Raw genomic sequence first — 18105 nt, 5'->3', positions numbered from 1 at the left:
GGCAAGGTTGCGAGAAGGACTTGATAGGAGAGGATGCGAACGAGACTCAGCCGCGGCTGGAAAGATACAGATGTATTAAGTTGGCACGCGGGAGCCAAACGGCTACCGGAAGTGACGGCTTTGCTGTATAAAGCAATTTTACATATGCACCGTCGAAATAATGTATTAACAGGCGAAATGTTGGTTGAATTTTTAAAAGATGGCTGTATTTCGCTTACTAGTAGTTGTGTAAGTTTTAATTTCGACCTCCCTCCCCCTTGTTCCTCCGTTATTTTAAACGGAAGACTGCTCGCGCAGTTTTTATTATGAACGTTAACACCGGAAGTCGTTCAGATTTTTATCGCGCTAGCTTGACAGACGACTGGAAAGCGACCAGATGGGATTCTGCACTGGCTTCTTAACAGATTCCTCACATTTCAAATTGTATCGCACACATTTTTAGCGGACTTTCCTGCCAACAAACAGCCCTGGCGTGACGGCAGACGCCTATCTGGGAGGCTCGGCTGCGCTGTGAACCGGGACAGGAGCGGTCAAGACATTTAAAGACACCCCACCAAACATCTTCCCACTGTAGGTATCATTTCTAGCCCATACTGTCGAAGAGCGATAGCTTCCAGTCATCTTAATGGAGAGATATTATTGCCCTTGACAGTCTTTGTAACTTCGCTTCGGGTTGAAATGTTTGCTATGTTGAGAAGTGAGACGCCTCTAACGTCCTTTGTGGCAGTTGTGTCTGAAATGGTGCAGACTACTGTGATTAGCTTTGGAAATCTGTCAAACAAAAAGGGAGTTTAGCCTGGAGGCGAGAGGGGTGTAGCCTTGTTAAATCACATTGTCCGGGACTGTTTATGCGGCCTTATATGTTATTTACTGCCAGCTGCGCTTTGGGCTCCCATTCCTCCCAACACGCTGTTTCACAGGATCTTTATTTCCCCAGCAGCACGAATGCAGTGTGTGTTTTTGGTGTTTGTCTTTTTCCTCCTTGCTATGTTACTTTAGACGACCCGCGTCATGCTAGCGAGAACGACAACAATGCAGCTTCCGGTCACGTATTTCACAATAAAATTTGTCATTGGGCTGAAACTATTAGTTCAATAGATCATCAATAGATCATTAATAGATCACCAGAAAGATAATCACCGACAAATTTAATAATTGATTAACAATTTGGGAGAAATATCAAGTAAATACAGCCTTTCCTACATTTCGTAGATTTAATAATAGACCAATAGGAGGAATAATTGTACAATTGATAAACATTGAATACAATTAATAGCTTTTTTTTTTTTTGCAGCCACAGTCTGGCTCCAACTGCAATTAATATTTCTAATGTCATTTACCTTTGCAAGGATCAGCCTCTAATTGCTGATTGATGTGACATCATTAATGATATATAAAACAATGGACAGACAATAATATTAGCAACTCTATGATTGAAAATAAGCACATTGATTTTTCACTTACTGTGTATCTGAGAATGCTTAAGCACTTATAAGGCTGTTAATTTAATAATTTCAGTGTTGTTTTGGGTCAATATTTTATACGTCCAAATCTGCTTGGCTTTTATTTTTAAAGCTACCTTACTGCCCCAAACTCTGGCTTTCTCCACTTGTGCTGACATATAGACAGACCACAATCGGAATATTAACCCTTACTGACTGTGCACATAACTACAGCAACCTATAAACTCCCCTGGTGAAGCAACTGTAAAGCAGCTTGCAGGTCTGTCAGTCTGGATGAGGCTACGGTTGAAGGACCTGAACGTACAGTCACACCCCACGTCATGTATTTCAGTACCGGTCTTTATTGTTGTGCCGTATGCTTCAGTGAAGCGCATTAAATACAGGCAGGTGTCAGGGTTCATCGTATTATTGGGCTGCTTTTGCACAGGGACATTTGTGGCAGTCGAGAAATCCTTCTGTTTCCCATTCACATCGTTAACAATCTCAGGATTGGACTTGATGAGCCGGTGTTTGTCCTTTTCAGGGAGCGTTCCTCCCATGTTGCCTCGGAGAGGATGATTTCACTGTGAACGTCTGCTCAGAGAACGTCTCTTTGTAGTTAGAGATGGGGCTGTGGTGTAGTTCAAACAATTAGATCCTGATATCTCTGGGAGCTGGCTCTGTAGCACAGAAAGAGCAGGACTACGTTTTTAAGGTGGAATTAGGAGCAAGCCAGAGTGTTTCAAGGCCTTTAAAAAGAGATTCAAGATGTTCTCAAAATGTTTTAGATGCCTTCTTAGGAAGGAGTAAATCCTGTTTAATTTAACTTTTATTCAATTAAAAAAAGACTTTGTTGTATTCATGCTGAGTGGAGGTGTTAAGGGTTAAACCTCCTCCTTGATTACTTAAATTCCAGTTGTATCATGAATGGCTGTCTCTGCATTCCAAGGCGGTCAGGAGGAAGCGCTGTCAAATTAAAAGCAGCCACCTTTCTTCTTCCCTGAAAGGCGATACATTCATCACATTGTTGAACGCATTCAATTTTCAATAAAAGGCGGGCACAGACACAATACAAGCCATACAAATTAACCATCGATTTGAAGTTTGCATATTGAATCAGAATATTACAACTCATGCGAGTCGGTGTGTACATGACGTCCCTGATGCCGATGTGAAACCTGTTTTTAGTATGAGCCATGAAATGTCTGACTTGTATTCACTACTAGAGTGGCAGACTGACATCTAGGTGTGACAGATAACTATCTTGCAACACTGGAATGACTTTGATTAGTCATGAAGGCCACCCACTACCAGTGTAACTACTGGTTACAGTGTGTGTTACTGGGATCTGATGTTTTCTTAATTTTTCTAGGGGTTGGTATGGCAGAATAGGGCCAATTAATCACTTAATTGATCAACAGAAAAGTAATTTTGATAGTCATTTAAGGTATTTTCAAGCAAAAATATTAGTCATTGCAGAATTTTGAGGCTCTTAGTTGTGGATAATTTCTGTTTTTCTTAGTCTTATGTGACAATAAACAGAGTATCTTTGGGTTTTGGATAGTTGGTCAGAAAGAACAAGCAATGTAAAGATGTGACTTTTGGCTTTAGATCATTGTGATGTGCAATTTTTGACAATTTCTAACATGTTTTTTTTGAGACAAAACCATTAAGCCTACAGTTGGTAAGTTATCAGTTGTCAGTCATTGCTTGTGAACTGCGATCAAACTGTCAAACTAGGCAGCGTTAATCAAATATGCATTGACGGTTTTTTGACCTCAGATGTTTTCTGAAACACATATTAGTGTACAGTTCAGCTGTAATGCGAGAACGTTTCCTCCGGCTTAGGTGTAGGGTTTCAACGGTATGAGATTTTCTTGGTGCGATAACTGTCTCAGAAAATATCAACGCTTAACGTGATAGAAACAGAAGGGTAATCTTTGCTTGAACAAACGTTTTATTACTATAACTAAAACCATTTTGTTTACGAAAACACGTATAAAAAGTATCCCCTTTAAAAATAACTAAAATAAAGGTGAAGTTTTCCGTCCAGAACATTTTTTTTTTCAATAGCGTAGATAAGTGAATATATATGGTATGATAACTGTCAACTTTTATATCACAGTATATGTTAAAACCGTTATTTTGCTTCAGTCCTACTTGGCTGTTTTCAACACGGCAGCTGGGTCACAAACGTTCTCATTTAACAGACAAACAGTACACTAAAATATGCTTTGATATCCTCTGATTGGCTGTTTTCCTTCAACCGCAGTGGATTCTGGCAAATGCCATTAAAGGCGCTACGAGGAGGAGGAACAGTTTGTCTGTTTCGTATCATTGCGTGGATGTAGTGACAGTTCAAGCAAATTTGACAAGAAGTTATTTTTCATAAAAACGACCAACTGCAGCTATGAAGCCTGTGAAGCATTTCTGATTTAAACCTTTAAGTGTTAAAATTAGCATTTATTTGGAAAGCAGCTTTACAGAAAGAAAGGGAGAGGTGATAATACATTTAATTATTTTTGTAATAATACAGTTACAAGTTAGGACTCCTTGCATTGACAGAAATATTTTTTAAAAAACGGTTATCCCATGGTTGAGGCTTGGATTGATGTAATCCATTACATTTTTGTGATGGACGAACTTGCATTTATTTTACGATTGGAACAAGAGAAGTTAAACAATTGTTGGATTATTATTATTGATTATTTACGTATTATATTTTCTTGCATTATGCAGATGGTCAGCAAGATATCCAAACATGTATCGAGGTTGTTTTTTTTTTTTTTACTTTTTTTTCTTCAAATTTATTAATTAATTTCTTCCTGCCTAATGTTTTACCAATAACAGTTTTCTCAAGGGTTGAAATATCCTTTGTAAGTTTGTTTTTATTTATTGTACCACAAATACCTCACTAATATTTAATCGCTTTACTACATTATTTTCAAAAAGGCAAAAAAACTGTAATTATGATGTGCTGTCAGACTTTTGCGATCAAATTTTTATTAAGTTTCATTGCAGAGTATTCATAATAAATCATATATGTAGCCGCATCTCTTCCTTATGTATTGATATGTGTGGTTATTGAAACTCCAGAAGAAAAAACAAAAAAATCTCTAAATTAAAAAACTAAATTAAAAAAACTGATGTGCTGTAAGACTTGCTCCAACTTTATTCCAAATAAAAACAATTAACTTGTTTTTTCGTGTTGAAATGAAGGTGATAATTGCTGTTACCTAAATATGTCTATGTGTTTAATCAATCTTCACAATCAGATTTAAACTGTGCTGTATTTGTTCTCTCATAATTACATCTGAAAAATTAATATTTGGGTCAACGTGGAGCCTTTCTCTGTCAGATTACACTTAAACAGAGCAGCTAGCTGTGTGCGTTCAGGCCCAGTGGGCACCAGATTAATTCCATTACATAACATTTAGCCAGTCTTAAGCAGGCTACAAGTGAAAATGAAGGCTTCACTCACAGTTACCTCGAGCATAAGCTTTCCACGACTCAAAGAGGTGTTATTAGATGATTAAATGGCCCCTTTAAGTACTCTTGTAATAACCAGAAGCATTCGGTCACAGACGACAGAGTGGAAACGTTAGACGTCTGACACAGTAGTTTACAATATGATTGGATTAGACGGCAGCAGAGTTTGATAACTACTTCCTCATTGCCTGCTTATCCTTTGACAAATATTGACCAGGCTGTAGCTGTGTGGGCATGATGTAACCTGGTAATAAAGTGAGTTAGTGCAAATGGATGCATCATGTTAAAGGGTGTTTTTTGTTTTTATATTTGTCTCTGAAGGCGACTGAAATATTTTGTGCACTTAGCAGCTCGTGGACAAAGTATTTTTGCATTTCCCTGATGAAGTGAAGACACTCAGCTGAGGTTTTGTCTTTGTCAGGTGAAAACCTTGTGATTCCAATTCGAGCTGTTTTCTTGTTTTCGTCGGCATTGAAGAACCCTCCCTCCGGCCCCCTTTGGGATTCTCAAAATGGTATTAATTGAGCAGTTTTATATCTTTTAATGTGATCTTTGCAGTGCAGCAAAGTTGATGTAATAAGGCGGGTCGTACAGCTTGGAGTTCACCGCTTTGTGTCAGTAGCGTAACCAGAGAGAAGGTGTACAACTCAAGGTGTGTGTAGTAGAAATGCAGCTTGGATGGAGTGGATTGAGGAACAGGAGCAGATGTAGATGGAGAGGAATGAAGGTTGGAGTTGGAGTGAAGAGGGAGGGTAATGCCCTTTTACATTCCCACATGAGGATTAGCAGTCACAAGTTCTCTGCCTGTTCCTGACCCGGCCTGGATTTTGAAGGCCGCCGCTGCCTCCTGGATCCTTTAAACGCTCATGCTCAAGTCGTGGACTTGACCAGATTCTCTCTCTTTTCTGTACGTCTTGCATGTATAGATGGTACAATGGTACACAGTGGCTTCAGGAACTAGTCAGACCCCTTCACTTTCTGCACACTTTGTGTTATTGATTTTGCAAATGTATTAAAAGAAAACCTGAAATCTCTCATTTGCATAAGTATGCTATGCCGTGGTACTCCAGATTGTGGTCAGGTGCATCCTGTTTGCTTTGATGATCCATGAGGTGTGTCCAAAACATGGTGGAGTCCACCTGTGGTAGACTGAATTGGCTGAACACGGTGTAGAAAGGTACACACACCTGTGTCTATAAGGTCCCAGAGTTCACACTGCATTTCAGGACAAAAACCAGACCATGAAGTCCAAAGAACTCTCTGGGCGTCTGCTAAGTGCACAGTCTTATTGTCGACTGGCTGTTCACTCTGGTCACCTTTGCTGTGTTTCCACTGAATGGTACAGCACAGCTCTACTTACCTCGACTTGCTCCATTTTGGTTTTCCATTAGCAAAAGTTGTGGATAGTACCTCATCATTTTTTTGGTAACCCCTCCTTTGAGGTTCCAAGCGAGCTGAGCTGATCCTAGAAGGCGGAGACCACTTATGGGTCAGAGAATCGTCACTAGTGCAACTCAAGACATCCTGCATGCAAAATACTGTACAGTTGATGAAGTGAAGTCACTGTTGCCGATGAAAGGATCCCAATGAGTGTCGCTTTGAAGCAGTTAAACACAGCGTTGCTATGGCAATCAGCTTTTAATCCCACCTCCATTGAAGGGGTACTAGCTGTAGTGGAAAACAAAATAAATAAAAGGACCTAATACCAAAAGTGAGTCGGGTCAGCTGAACCATGCAGCAGAAACGAGGCCCTACCTCCAAGATCTTTTCAATATATGTGGGTGAAGGTCAGACACATACTGAGACTACTAAATGCCTGACGTGACAATTTCAGTTTGTAGATAATATAAATACATTTTCTCATACCAGTGTTTTTATGCGTTCTCGCTGGCGAGAGCCTTGGTCGGGTTGACGTCTGTCCAATCCTTGTGAACACGATATCTCAAGAACACCTCAAGGGAATTGCTTCAAATTTGGCACAAACATCCGCTTGGACTCAATAAATTGATTCGTTTTTGATGGTCATAGGTTGAAGGTCAAGGTCACTGTGACTTGGGGCGTCAGTGGCTTAGTGGTAGAGCAGGCGCCCCATGTACAAGGCTGTTGCCGCAGCGGCCCGGGTTCGAGTCCAGCCTGTGGCCCTTTGCTGCATGTCATCCCCTCTCTCTCTCTCCCCCTTTCACACTTAACTGTCCTGTCCATTAAAGGCAAAAAAATGCTCCCCAAAAATATCTTTAATTAAAAAAAAAAAAAAAAGGTCACTGTGACTTTATCTGTCTCATTCTCTTGAACGCAATATCTCAAGAACGCCTCAAGGGAATTGCTTCAAATTTGGCACAAACATCCATTTGGACTCAGTAAACTGATTCTTTTTTGATGGTCATAGGTCGAAGGTCAAGGTCACTGTGACATTGTCTGTCTCATTGTCTTGGACGTGATATCTCAAGAACGCCTTGAGGGTGTTTCTTTGAATTTGGCAAAAGGTTGACTTGGACTCAAGGATGAGCTGATTAGATTTTGGTGGTCAAAGGTCAAAGTCACTGTGACCTTGTCTGGTCCATTTTTATGAAGGAGATATCTCAAGATTACGGTAAGGGAATTTTTAAAATTTTGACACAATAGAATAGAATGTAGAATAAACTGATTAGAAATTTGTGGTCAAAGGTTTAAAGGTCAAGGTCAGTGTGATCTAACAAAATATGTTTTTGGCCATAACCCAAGAATTTATATGCTAATTATGACAAAACTTCACACAAATGTCTAAGAGGATAAAACAGTGAAGTGATGACATTTAATATCCAAAAGGTCAAAGGTCAGCTTCACTGTGACATCATAATGTTCTGCATAAACCACTTTTCTGGCCGTTCCTCAGCAGTGCATCAGTAAGGTGTGTGGCTGCAACACAATACTGTAGTAACCTACAGTCTAACGGCCCATCCTTAACTGTTGATACCAAACAGTCTATGACATTCTGACAGCACCAGGGCAAAATACAACCTGAGCCTGACGCAGATAGTATGAAATAAAGCATAACTATATTATATGGATCATATGCATTCAAGACAGTGACCAAGTGCAGGCCTGCTTTGCCTCAAAATGATTCAGAAACTGACATTGGTGCAGTGTTTAGGAGGAATTTGAGATTTCCTGAGCAGCAAATCCCTCATTGTTCCTGATCTTATATACCAATCCAATGTAATGACTTTGACTGTCTGAAGAGTTTGGTGTCAAAGGGGCTGCAGCTGTCGCTCATGCAGACGAGAGATGACGTTGGAATGTGTCTTTAAGGTGCTACGGGAATCCTAGCACGCACACACACCACATAGTTACGTCTGTCTGTGCGGCCCTTTGTTCAGTCGTCACACCAGCTGCATGAAGAAAGAGTTTAAAAATTCATCCATTCCAGGAATTCTTTATGAACTCGTCGGGCTGGGATGGGCCTCTAAAGACTGATATTTTCTGATTTTTGTATAATTTAAATTTGCTAATTTTCCTTTCCAATAATGCAAAAAACAATTCAGCACTCAGTGTAAATTTCCCCGAGGACCACAGTGTTCTCTGCAGGCTGAAAAACCTGTGAAACAACATTTAGATTGTTGTGAGAAACTACTTGTGTTTCTTCTGTGTCAGACATTGTGACACACTTCCTGGTCTACAGTACAGTACGTCCCATGTGTCACGTGTTTGCTAAAATTTTTAAAATATTGTCTAAGTCAGCCTCAAATTTAAGTGTTGGTTGGGCTCTCGTCTATTATTCTGTCTCCTAGAAAACCTGGCGAGCTCCTAAATGTCACTGAAATGTTACGAAGCAGATGTGCACTTGTTCACACAAAGCCAAGTTTCTCTGGTTTAGGAACTAAACATCCAGCTTGTCTTTGGCTGCTCATTTATGTGCCCTGCATGTGTGTGTGTGTGTGTGTGTGTTTGTCCCAGGTCCCAAGGCGAGTGTGTGTCCATCATGCCGCTGTTCGGTAAATCCCACAAGACTCCGGCGGATATCGTCAAGACACTGAAGGAAAACCTGGCCATCCTGGTCAAACAGGACAAGAAGACAGACAAGGTAGAGATGGACAGTGTGTGCGTGTAAATGTCTGGGTGTCCAGGGGCTCGAGGGTGACAGTCCTTTGTGAAATGGGACCATGGAACAGCCTGGTCCTGTCATCTCCTGACACTTCACTGTCAAAACAGTTTACGCTCTCTCTTTCACACACACACACACACACACACACACACACACACACACACACAAGAGTTCAGGCTCATGTCAGTTTCAGATTTCTCCCTTTCCCTGTAATGTTTGTTTAAAGTCCATATTTGCTTTTGTGTTCCTCCACATTGTGTCCTGCTTGTGAAGCACCTATCAAACATCTCCCCCTCTGTTCTCCAGGCATCTGAGGAGGTGTCCAAGTGTCTGGTGTCCATGAAGGAGATCCTGTACGGCAGCAATGACAAGGAGCCTCACACTGAGACGGTGGCCCAGCTGGCCCAGGAGCTGTACAACAGCGGCCTGCTGATGTCTCTGGTAGAAAACCTGCAGGTCATAGACTTCGAGGTAAGGAGGGAGGGGTGGAGGGGTGTCTTCACGTCTTCATTCTTCAGTTATGGAGCGAAAGAGAAGTGCAGAGAAAGAAGGGGGGACAGATGACTGTGACAAGAACAGGACAGAACACAGAGCATTTTCAATTTATGCTTCGGCGGAAGGGTTCAGTCATTTCCATGGCAACCAGACACTATCCTCCAGCCGGCTTGTTTAGTTACATCATATCATCCCGATCAGGAAACGGTACTTCAAAATAAAAGCTCTGTGCTGGAAATTTACATTAATCGGGGTTAAGTGTTTGTCTGATCGCGTGTGTGTGTTTCCAGGGGAAGAAGGATGTGTGTCAGATCTTCAACAACATCCTGAGGAGGCAGATTGGGACGAGGAGCCCCACTGTCGAGTATTTCTGTTCCCATCAAGAGATCCTCTTTATACTGCTGAAAGGGTGAGAGACACACACACACACACACACACATACTGTACACAGTCTGCTTTCCAAAGAGGTGACGCGGAAACTCTCTTTTTGCGTCCAAAGGTACGAGACACCCCAGGTAGCGTTGAATTGCGGTATCATGCTGAGGGAGTGCATCCGCCACGAGCCACTCGCCAAGATAGTTCTCCAGTCGGAACACTTCCACAGTTTCTTCAACTACGTGGAGATGTCCACCTTTGACATCGCCTCGGACGCCTTCGCCACCTTCAAGGTACCTCCTGTTCCTGCTTTACTTGTCCATGATGTTACCCTTAACAAGTAATGGTGGGCTTTCCCTACCCAAAGTAGAGTTGTACAGTGTGGCCTTTGAGTTTGCTAAATTGGCAAAACACTGGATAAATGAGAGCAATCATCTAGGATGGACAGAAATAGAACAAGAACTTACTGCCCCCTTCAGTCCAGTTGAAGCTTCATCACAGACAAGAGACAAATCCAATAGAAGCAGGCATACACTTCACTTTGGAGGAACTTTAAATTTGAACATTGATAAATATCTCCGATGCAGGCTAGTGTACAAGAGAAGCTCAGGGAAAATTTACACATTACAAGATACGTCACTGATATTATTTTACACCTGTCCGTCTTCATAAAATGGGTTTACTGGAAAATACAGGATTCATCTCAGCTGCTACAGTCATCCTCCGCTACTGGAAAGCCAAGTTAGACCTGAATATAGAGAGTGGGTTGAGTTAATGACAGAGAATGCATCATTTGAGTTAATGATAAGCAATGTGCCCAACCATCGAGAGTCATATTTGCTTGTCTGGAAACAGTTTTTGTCTTTTATAAGCGGACTAAATATGTCATAGGTGCCAGACACTACAATTTGTGAAAAACTGATGGAGACAGTGGGAGTTTGCTTCTTTGGCTTTGGTTGTATCATTTTATGTCTGTTTTCAGGCTTTTTGTGTAAAATAGGTCACCTGATGATATAATAATTAGTGCTGTGCTGATGGACTTTTCATTTATTACTGTTATGAACACTGCAGAGATGTGTTTTTGTTAGTCTGTCCTGTTTGTGTTTATGTTTGTCTTTTGTGCTGATTATCTGAAAATAGAAAAGTTAAATGACAAAAAAAAACAAAAGTTGTTTTCTCATGACAAATTTTCTCATTATCTCAATAAAAATCAGTGGCATTTGACTCAAGTCTGCCAATATTTTAATAAACATAATAATAATAATAATAATAATAATAATTTGGCCGAGAGGAAGCTTGCACAACGAAAAGAGAATAGGACCTAAGATGGAGCCTTGAGGGACTTCACAGGAAAGAGTGGCTGAGGAAGAGGAGTGCAGGAAAATCTTTTGCTCTGCTATCTTTTAATGATAACACAAAATACCTTCTCCTAACTTAGTTTCCACTTGAGGAGAATTCAACTTCAGATGTCCTTCCTTGTCAGTGGTATGGTTTTCCAGACGGACAGACAGAAAGTCGATATTTCCTGTTAAAACTGACCGGCTGCTATGTTGGGACACTGAAAACGACACAAATGTTTAATGTTTAGCTCTGCTATCTGACATACTTGATTAACTGTTTATTTTTTGGTCTTTAATCACAGGATCTCCTGACAAGACACAAAGTGCTCGTGGCCGAGTTCCTCGAACAGAACTACGATGCTGTGAGTGATTTGTAGTTTTACCTCACTGAGGATAAGTCTGCAGAACACATGATGAATGTTTGAGCTCCCACATGTTAATGCAAGTTCGCCCCGTTATTTTGAACCAGCATTACCAGGTGGAACTTTTTTTAGTCTCTAACTTGCGTCACACACCACCCCCCCCATCCCTGACCGCAACCATGAACCATACACTGGCCTCCCACGTAGGTCACGCAACATTAGTTGCCGAGCGCAATTTGGAAGTATAAACAAACACTGTCCCCAGCTCTAAATGGCAGCTTGACGAGAAAAGACCCCAAGAGAGGGAGCACACTGGGATACATAACAGGATCGGATGTCAGTCACTGCCGTGTTCAGTGGCCCAGTCATGTATCCAGAATAGACGACACTTAGACATAAAGTATTTACTAATACATTTAAAGTTCCAGGAAAGCTGGATGAGTGAAAATTCCACTTACTGTCACATCTCGTCTCGATGAAAGCGCTGCTCTGTGCTGTCACTTTCCCCAGGCAGAGGGACCCCTTTCATACAGAGGGCCCCTAGGGGTCTCAGGCTGTAGAAACCCCACACAACACTGCCTTTTTACCTGGATGTTATATGTTGACAGATGTCTCTGTGAAGCCCTGCAGGAGCCAAAATATGGCACTTTGATTAATCGTGTGACCTGCTCAGGTACATTTACAGCAGCACAAGTTAGCTCTGACTGATTTAATTACCTGTGATTTACTACAAAACTATACTATTCCCTTAATCCTGCAGTTCAGAGAGAAAGAGCTATCAAGAGTAAGGGACACAAAACACAATATACACAGAGGCATTCTAATGATCTGTTAGATAAAGATAATAGGGTGGCACTGGGATGAAAACGTCAGAGAAAGTTCTTGTTTGCAGGTTTGGAGGAAGTGAAAGAATGGAATCTCCCATTTTATCCACTTCCTCTTTGTTATAAGTGTTTTTCCTTGTTTAAACACCCACATCTCAGTAGTTTTTGGTCATTATGGCTTGTCTTTAAAGCTGTAGTCGGTAATGTTTATAAAAAACAATTCTTGTCATATTTGCTGAAACCGTGAAACCGAACTGTGTCAAATTGCCAAACTAGGCAGCGTTAATCAAATATGCATCGACAATTTTTCACATCAGATGTTTTCTGAAACATTATTAGTGTACGGTTTAGCTGTAATACGAGAAAGTTTGCTCAGGCTTTTGGGTCATGCTTTGTTCTGGCGCTGCTGTAGGGTTGCAACGGTATGAGACTTTCATGGTACAATAACTGTCTCAGAAAACAAACCAAACTAGCTAGCACTGATCAAATACGAATTCTGTTTCTGCATTGACGATATCTCACCTGAATTGTTTCCAGAAACATATTTTAGTGGACTGTTGAGCTGTAAAATGAGGAAGTTTGTGAGCCGGCTGCTATGTTAAAAACAGTTGGACCAATGCAAAGCACCGCCTACCAGCTGGAGCAAACGTTCTCATGTTACAGGTAAACAGTACACTAAAATATGTTTCTGAAAGGAGTCTCTAACGCAGCTGCCAGTCATGTCAATTACTGCTCGATCAAATAAGGTTCTGTTACTGCATGTTGTCAAGAATATGTTTTAGTATACTGTCTGTCTGTGAAATGAGAATTCCATCTCAATAATAATCCATAACAAAATGTGTTTTTTATGTAATTGCAGGTGTTTGCAGACTATGAGAAGCTGCTGCACTCTGAGAACTACGTCACCAAGAGGCAGTCTCTAAAGGTTTGACTTTACAGAGCAATGTCTACAATATATATCATTACTTGAGCATTAATTCGTGGACCTCGCTAATATATTTGCCACCTTGCGTTTAATTCTCTCTCCCCTCCAGCTTCTGGGTGAGCTGTTATTGGACAGACATAACTTCACGGTGATGACACGCTACATCAGCAAGCCCGAGAATCTCAAGCTGATGATGAATCTGCTACGAGACAAGAGCCCCAACATCCAGTTTGAGGCCTTCCATGTCTTCAAGGTAAAAATGCCACGCTCTAAACACAGCAATCATGAACCCGTTCAGTAATATTCTGTTGAAGTCTACTGAAACCCAGACACAGCATGTAGAGATGGTAAATTCTTTGTATCTGTCATATGTAAAAATGTCTGTCTGTTGCCGCCGTCAGGTTTTTGTAGCAAACCCCAACAAGACGCAGCCAATCGTCGACATCCTGCTCAAGAACCAGACCAAACTAATCGACTTCTTGAGCAACTTCCAGAAGGATCGCACAGACGACGAGCAGTTCAACGACGAGAAGACCTACTTAATCAAACAGATCAGGGATCTGAAGAAACCGGCTTCTTAGAGAAGCACCCCTCCCTGCCCTCGACCCTCAACTTTTTATCAATAGGAAGACATACAGTAGAAAAAAAACACATTAACAATAACGGTTATTCTATTTCAAAAAATCTTCTCGACGTTTTCTTTTTTTCTCTTCGTTGGTTCATTTAAGACTTGTGCAAGAGTAGTTCTCAATCACTGATCTTTCTTTTGTAAATTTTTCTCATGAATTTTTTTTTTTCATCTGTAGCATGTAGTGCCACAACTCATGGTGTTGGAGGCAGCTGATTTGCTCTGTTGGGAGAACCAGCGGTTAAAAAGCTTCGGCCAAAATGGTCGGACATAAACAGACGTGACCATTTTTGTATCACTCGCCAGTTGCGGGCGCTCTGTTAGTTGCTGCACACAATTTAATTCCTTAACTGTTTAAATGAAGTAGCTGCAAATATAAAACAAGAGAAGTATTTCTGTTCTGTTTTTTTTTTTTTTTTAAGCTGGGTCAACATGTCTGTTCGGGATCAGGCAAAAACACATTCTTGGTCATTGCTAAAAGCTTTGTAAGCCAAATGGCAGCGGTAACTCTCAGTTGCCTTCTGCTAGCCAAACGTCTTTTTGTTGTACTGCCAAAGCCAACGTTCGCTTAGTTTTCTCTCTCTGAAACTGAAAAGCATCATCAGACTTCATTATTAGCAGATTTTAGCATTGCTAGTTTAACAAGGGAAAGGCCTGAGGCGTGGACTCGAGTCACAAATTAGTTTAATTTAGTCTCAAGAAAATCAAAAAAAGACTTGAACCTCGACTTGGACTTAAACACCAATATCTCGCGACTTCACTTGGACTTGAGCCTTTTGACTTGAAAGCACTTGATACTTTCCCCCAAGCCCAAAGCTTTAGTTCACGTACAAAAAAAATGCAGTGGTCAAAAAAAACTAATTGCAGTATGCAAAACCTGGGGGTTGAGAATTACTGACAATAACATGCAACTCCCAATTTAGTTGGACATTTGAAGTTGCACAAAGAACAGTCACAAAGTCAAAGCTAATGTCAGCATAGTTAGCAAGCTAATGCTTAGTAACGTTAGCTTAATTGTTGACTTTTTAACAAACTTGTTTTAAGAGATAAATGCAAATCATAAAAAGCTTTTGTGATTTTTGTAAATTTAATATTGCCATTACTTTTGTTGAAGAGCGCCTTGTGACTTGTTTCAAGGTTAAGGACTTGGGATGCGTCAGTCTTGACTTTGGATGCGTCAGTCTTGACTTGGAACTGGAACTTGCCTGCCTTGACTTGGGACTTCACCCTCTTGACTTGGGATTTACCTGTCTTGACATTAAACTTGACTTAGAACTTGCCTCTTTTGACTTGGGACTTGCGTATCTTGACTTGAGACTTGCCTGTCTTTACATGGGACTTGACTGTTCTGACTTGGGACTCGCCTTCTTTGACTTGGGACTTGACTTGGGACTTGCTTCTCTTTACTTGGGACTTGCCTGTCTTAATTTGGGACTTGCCTGTCTTGACTTGGGACTTGCCTGTCTTGACTTGGGACTTGCCCGTCTTGATTTTGGACTTGCTCCTCTTTACTTCGGACTCAGCTGTTTTAATTTGAGACTTGGTTTATTTGAGACTTGCCTGTCCTGACTTGGGTTTTGATTTGGGACGTGCCCATCTTAATTTGGGACTTGCCAATCTTGACTTGGGACTTGCTGTCTTTATTTGGGACTTGCCTATTTTTACTTGGGACTTACCTGTGTTGACTTGGGACTTACCTGTGTTGACTTGGGACTTACCTATGGTGACTTGGGACTTACCTGTGTTGACTTGGGGCTTGCCCATCTTGACTTGGGACTTACCTGTGTTGACTTGGGACTTGCCTATCTTGACTTGGGACTTGCCAATCTTGACTTGGGACTTACCTGTCTTGACTTGGGACTTGCTGACTTTATTTGGGACTTGCCAATCTTGACTTGGGACTCACCTGTCTTGACTTGGGACATGCCAATCTTGATTTGGGACTTACCTGTCTTGACTTGGGACTTGCTGACTTTATTTGGGACTTACCGATCTTGACTTGGGACTTGCCAATTTTGACTTGGGACTCACCTGTCTTGACTTGGGACATGCCAATCTTGACTTGGGACTTACCTGTCTTGACTTGGGACTTGCTGACTTTATTTGGGACTTACCTATCTTGACTTGGGACTTGCCAATCTTGACTTGGGACTCACCTGTCTTGACTTGGGACATGCCAATCTTGACTTGGGACTTACCTGTCTTGACTTGGGACTTGCTGACTTTATTTGGGACTTACCTATCTTGACTTGGGACTTGCCAATCTTGACTTGGGACTCACCTGTCTTGACTTGGGACTTGCCTATCTTGACTTGGGACTTACCTGTGTTGACTTGGGACTTGCCTATCTTGACTTGGGACTTACCTGTCATGACTTGATACTTAAGATTTGTAACTTGTGACTTGTAAAACAATGACTTGGTCCCACCTCTGGGAAAGGCTGAAGGAGTTGTGTGAAATTGAGAACACACATATAAAGGCTGATTTGTTTATGATAATACCTTTCCAAAAATCACAGATTGGCACTTGTCTGCAAGACTAGACTGAGACTAGAGGAGTTCTAGTCACTGTTGCCAACAAAAAAGAACAGTTGTATGGATATTTAAAGTCAAAGAAATGAAGGGCCTTTTTAATTGAGCATTGGGCTGCTATCAGTACAGTAAGCTTCAATCATTTTTGATCACTGGTTCTCTTTGCTGGTGGCTGATAGCACTTTCTGTATGATAAAAATAATAATAATATGATTTGTGTTGTTCATCTTAAGCTGATCACTGTTTTCTCACTGCTTGAGGGTATTTTTTATATATATAGTTTCATTTCTTGTCATGTACAGTTTCTGGTTTGTACACCTGAAGTGAGTGCCATGTTGAGTGAGAGCGTTGAACATTACCAGGAGGCACTTTGCTGTGCGGAGGAGAGAGGAGAGCAGCTGTAGACGTGTTTGTGTTCCACTCCTTTTTCTTTCTGGACTGTAACAGGTGTTTTTGCTCTGATTTGGATCTGATGTTGGTTAGAGACAGGTGAGAAGATTCAGAGGTGCCTTTTCTTTTGGTGTGTTTTCCCTTCTTCTTTTTGTATTTCTTTCTAGGGGGAGCTTAATTATCCTGTTAATGAAAATATGCTCTGGACAGAACATATTTGTTGTGATTAAGCAGTGAACCTCTTAACTCACTATATTTGAGTTGCGCCGTCAGAGAAACATTTTAAACTTTTTTGCAGCTGATTGCCACTGTGTACAGACCAGGGTCAGAGTTTCACTTTGAGTGATTCAACATACAGATTACAAACCATGTGTGGGATTCTGTCGCAGAGTGAGGCCAAAGTTGTGACTGGATTTGATGGTGAAATCTAACTGTGAAAAATCTAAATGTGGTTAAAATTCCACCTTTAAATTGCTGTTAGTTTTATATTTGACTCCCTAAAAAGACATTGGCAATTATGTCTATATGTGATGTGCATCCATCGGGTTGCTTTGAGCTTCCCTGGAAGTTTAACATTCAATGAAGCCAAGATCGAGGAAAATTACAACCTTCGTTAATTCGGACACTTAGTAAATTTCAGTAACTGCCATTGAAATGCAGCAAATCTAAAGAAAGGCGTAAGTGGAGTACAGCTGAGTGACTAACAACCTGTGAATCGCCATTCTGGTGTAAAAGGAAAGAGTTCTCCATGTTTCGTTATCGAGGTGAAAAATAAAAATGCCACCTTTTTTTTGATGTTATAAAGCTGTGACATATCATACGTCATCAGATGCAGAAGTCCTCCAACTCAAACAATGAGCAACTTTGGTCCCAGCAGAACTCCGACATTATCTTCCCAGTGTCCTCTCTCTCTCTGAAGCAGCCACCTTATCTTCCACATTGATGCTGTTGTACCACATTCACGACAAATAAAAGGATCGGAATGCATTCTTTGTGTGCGTGTGCTCCTTCCGAACTCGATTGCTGGATGGTGGATCCGTCAACTACGAGTATGATGATGTCATTTCTGACTCCATCAGGTAGTTTGTGTCTGGACCTTGAAGATATTTGAGCTTCTGTCAAAGTGTATGAAGGGACTGTTTTAAAATGATTAGGCTTTCTCTGCTGAAGACTGGGCTTCTTTTTTGGAAAGCTAACGTGTCATTCACTGCTTGTTAACTGCA

At 41.1% G+C, this 18105-nt stretch overlaps 1 protein-coding gene across 1 annotated transcript; it reads left to right on the top strand.

The window, feature by feature from the left end:
* Positions 1-316: 316 nt before the first annotated feature.
* On the top strand, positions 317-17869 carry cab39l (calcium binding protein 39-like). The gene is made up of 9 exons (XM_049569889.1): positions 317-570; positions 8865-8991; positions 9319-9483; positions 9798-9916; positions 10007-10175; positions 11525-11584; positions 13268-13333; positions 13443-13586; positions 13735-17869. The coding sequence occupies exons 2-9, from the start codon at positions 8890-8892 to the stop codon at positions 13912-13914; spliced, it is 1005 nt and encodes a 334-aa protein (XP_049425846.1). The 5' UTR covers positions 317-570; positions 8865-8889; the 3' UTR covers positions 13915-17869.
* Positions 17870-18105: the final 236 nt, after the last annotated feature.

This window comes from Epinephelus fuscoguttatus, linkage group LG24 (genome assembly GCF_011397635.1).
Source record: "Epinephelus fuscoguttatus linkage group LG24, E.fuscoguttatus.final_Chr_v1".
NCBI lineage: Eukaryota > Metazoa > Chordata > Actinopteri > Perciformes > Serranidae > Epinephelus > Epinephelus fuscoguttatus.
The sequence above is the reverse complement of the archived record's forward strand: the minus strand, read 5'-3'. Positions and strand labels throughout refer to the sequence as shown.

Coding starts and splice junctions, on each gene's coding strand:
- cab39l (XM_049569889.1), top strand. CDS start 8,890: ATGCCGCTGTTCGGTAAATCCCACAAGACTCCGGCGGATATCGTCAAG. Junction 8,992..9,318: donor AGGACAAGAAGACAGACAAG/GTAGAGATGGAC, acceptor TCTGTTCTCCAG/GCATCTGAGGAGGTGTCCAA. Junction 13,587..13,734: donor AGGCCTTCCATGTCTTCAAG/GTAAAAATGCCA, acceptor TGCCGCCGTCAG/GTTTTTGTAGCAAACCCCAA.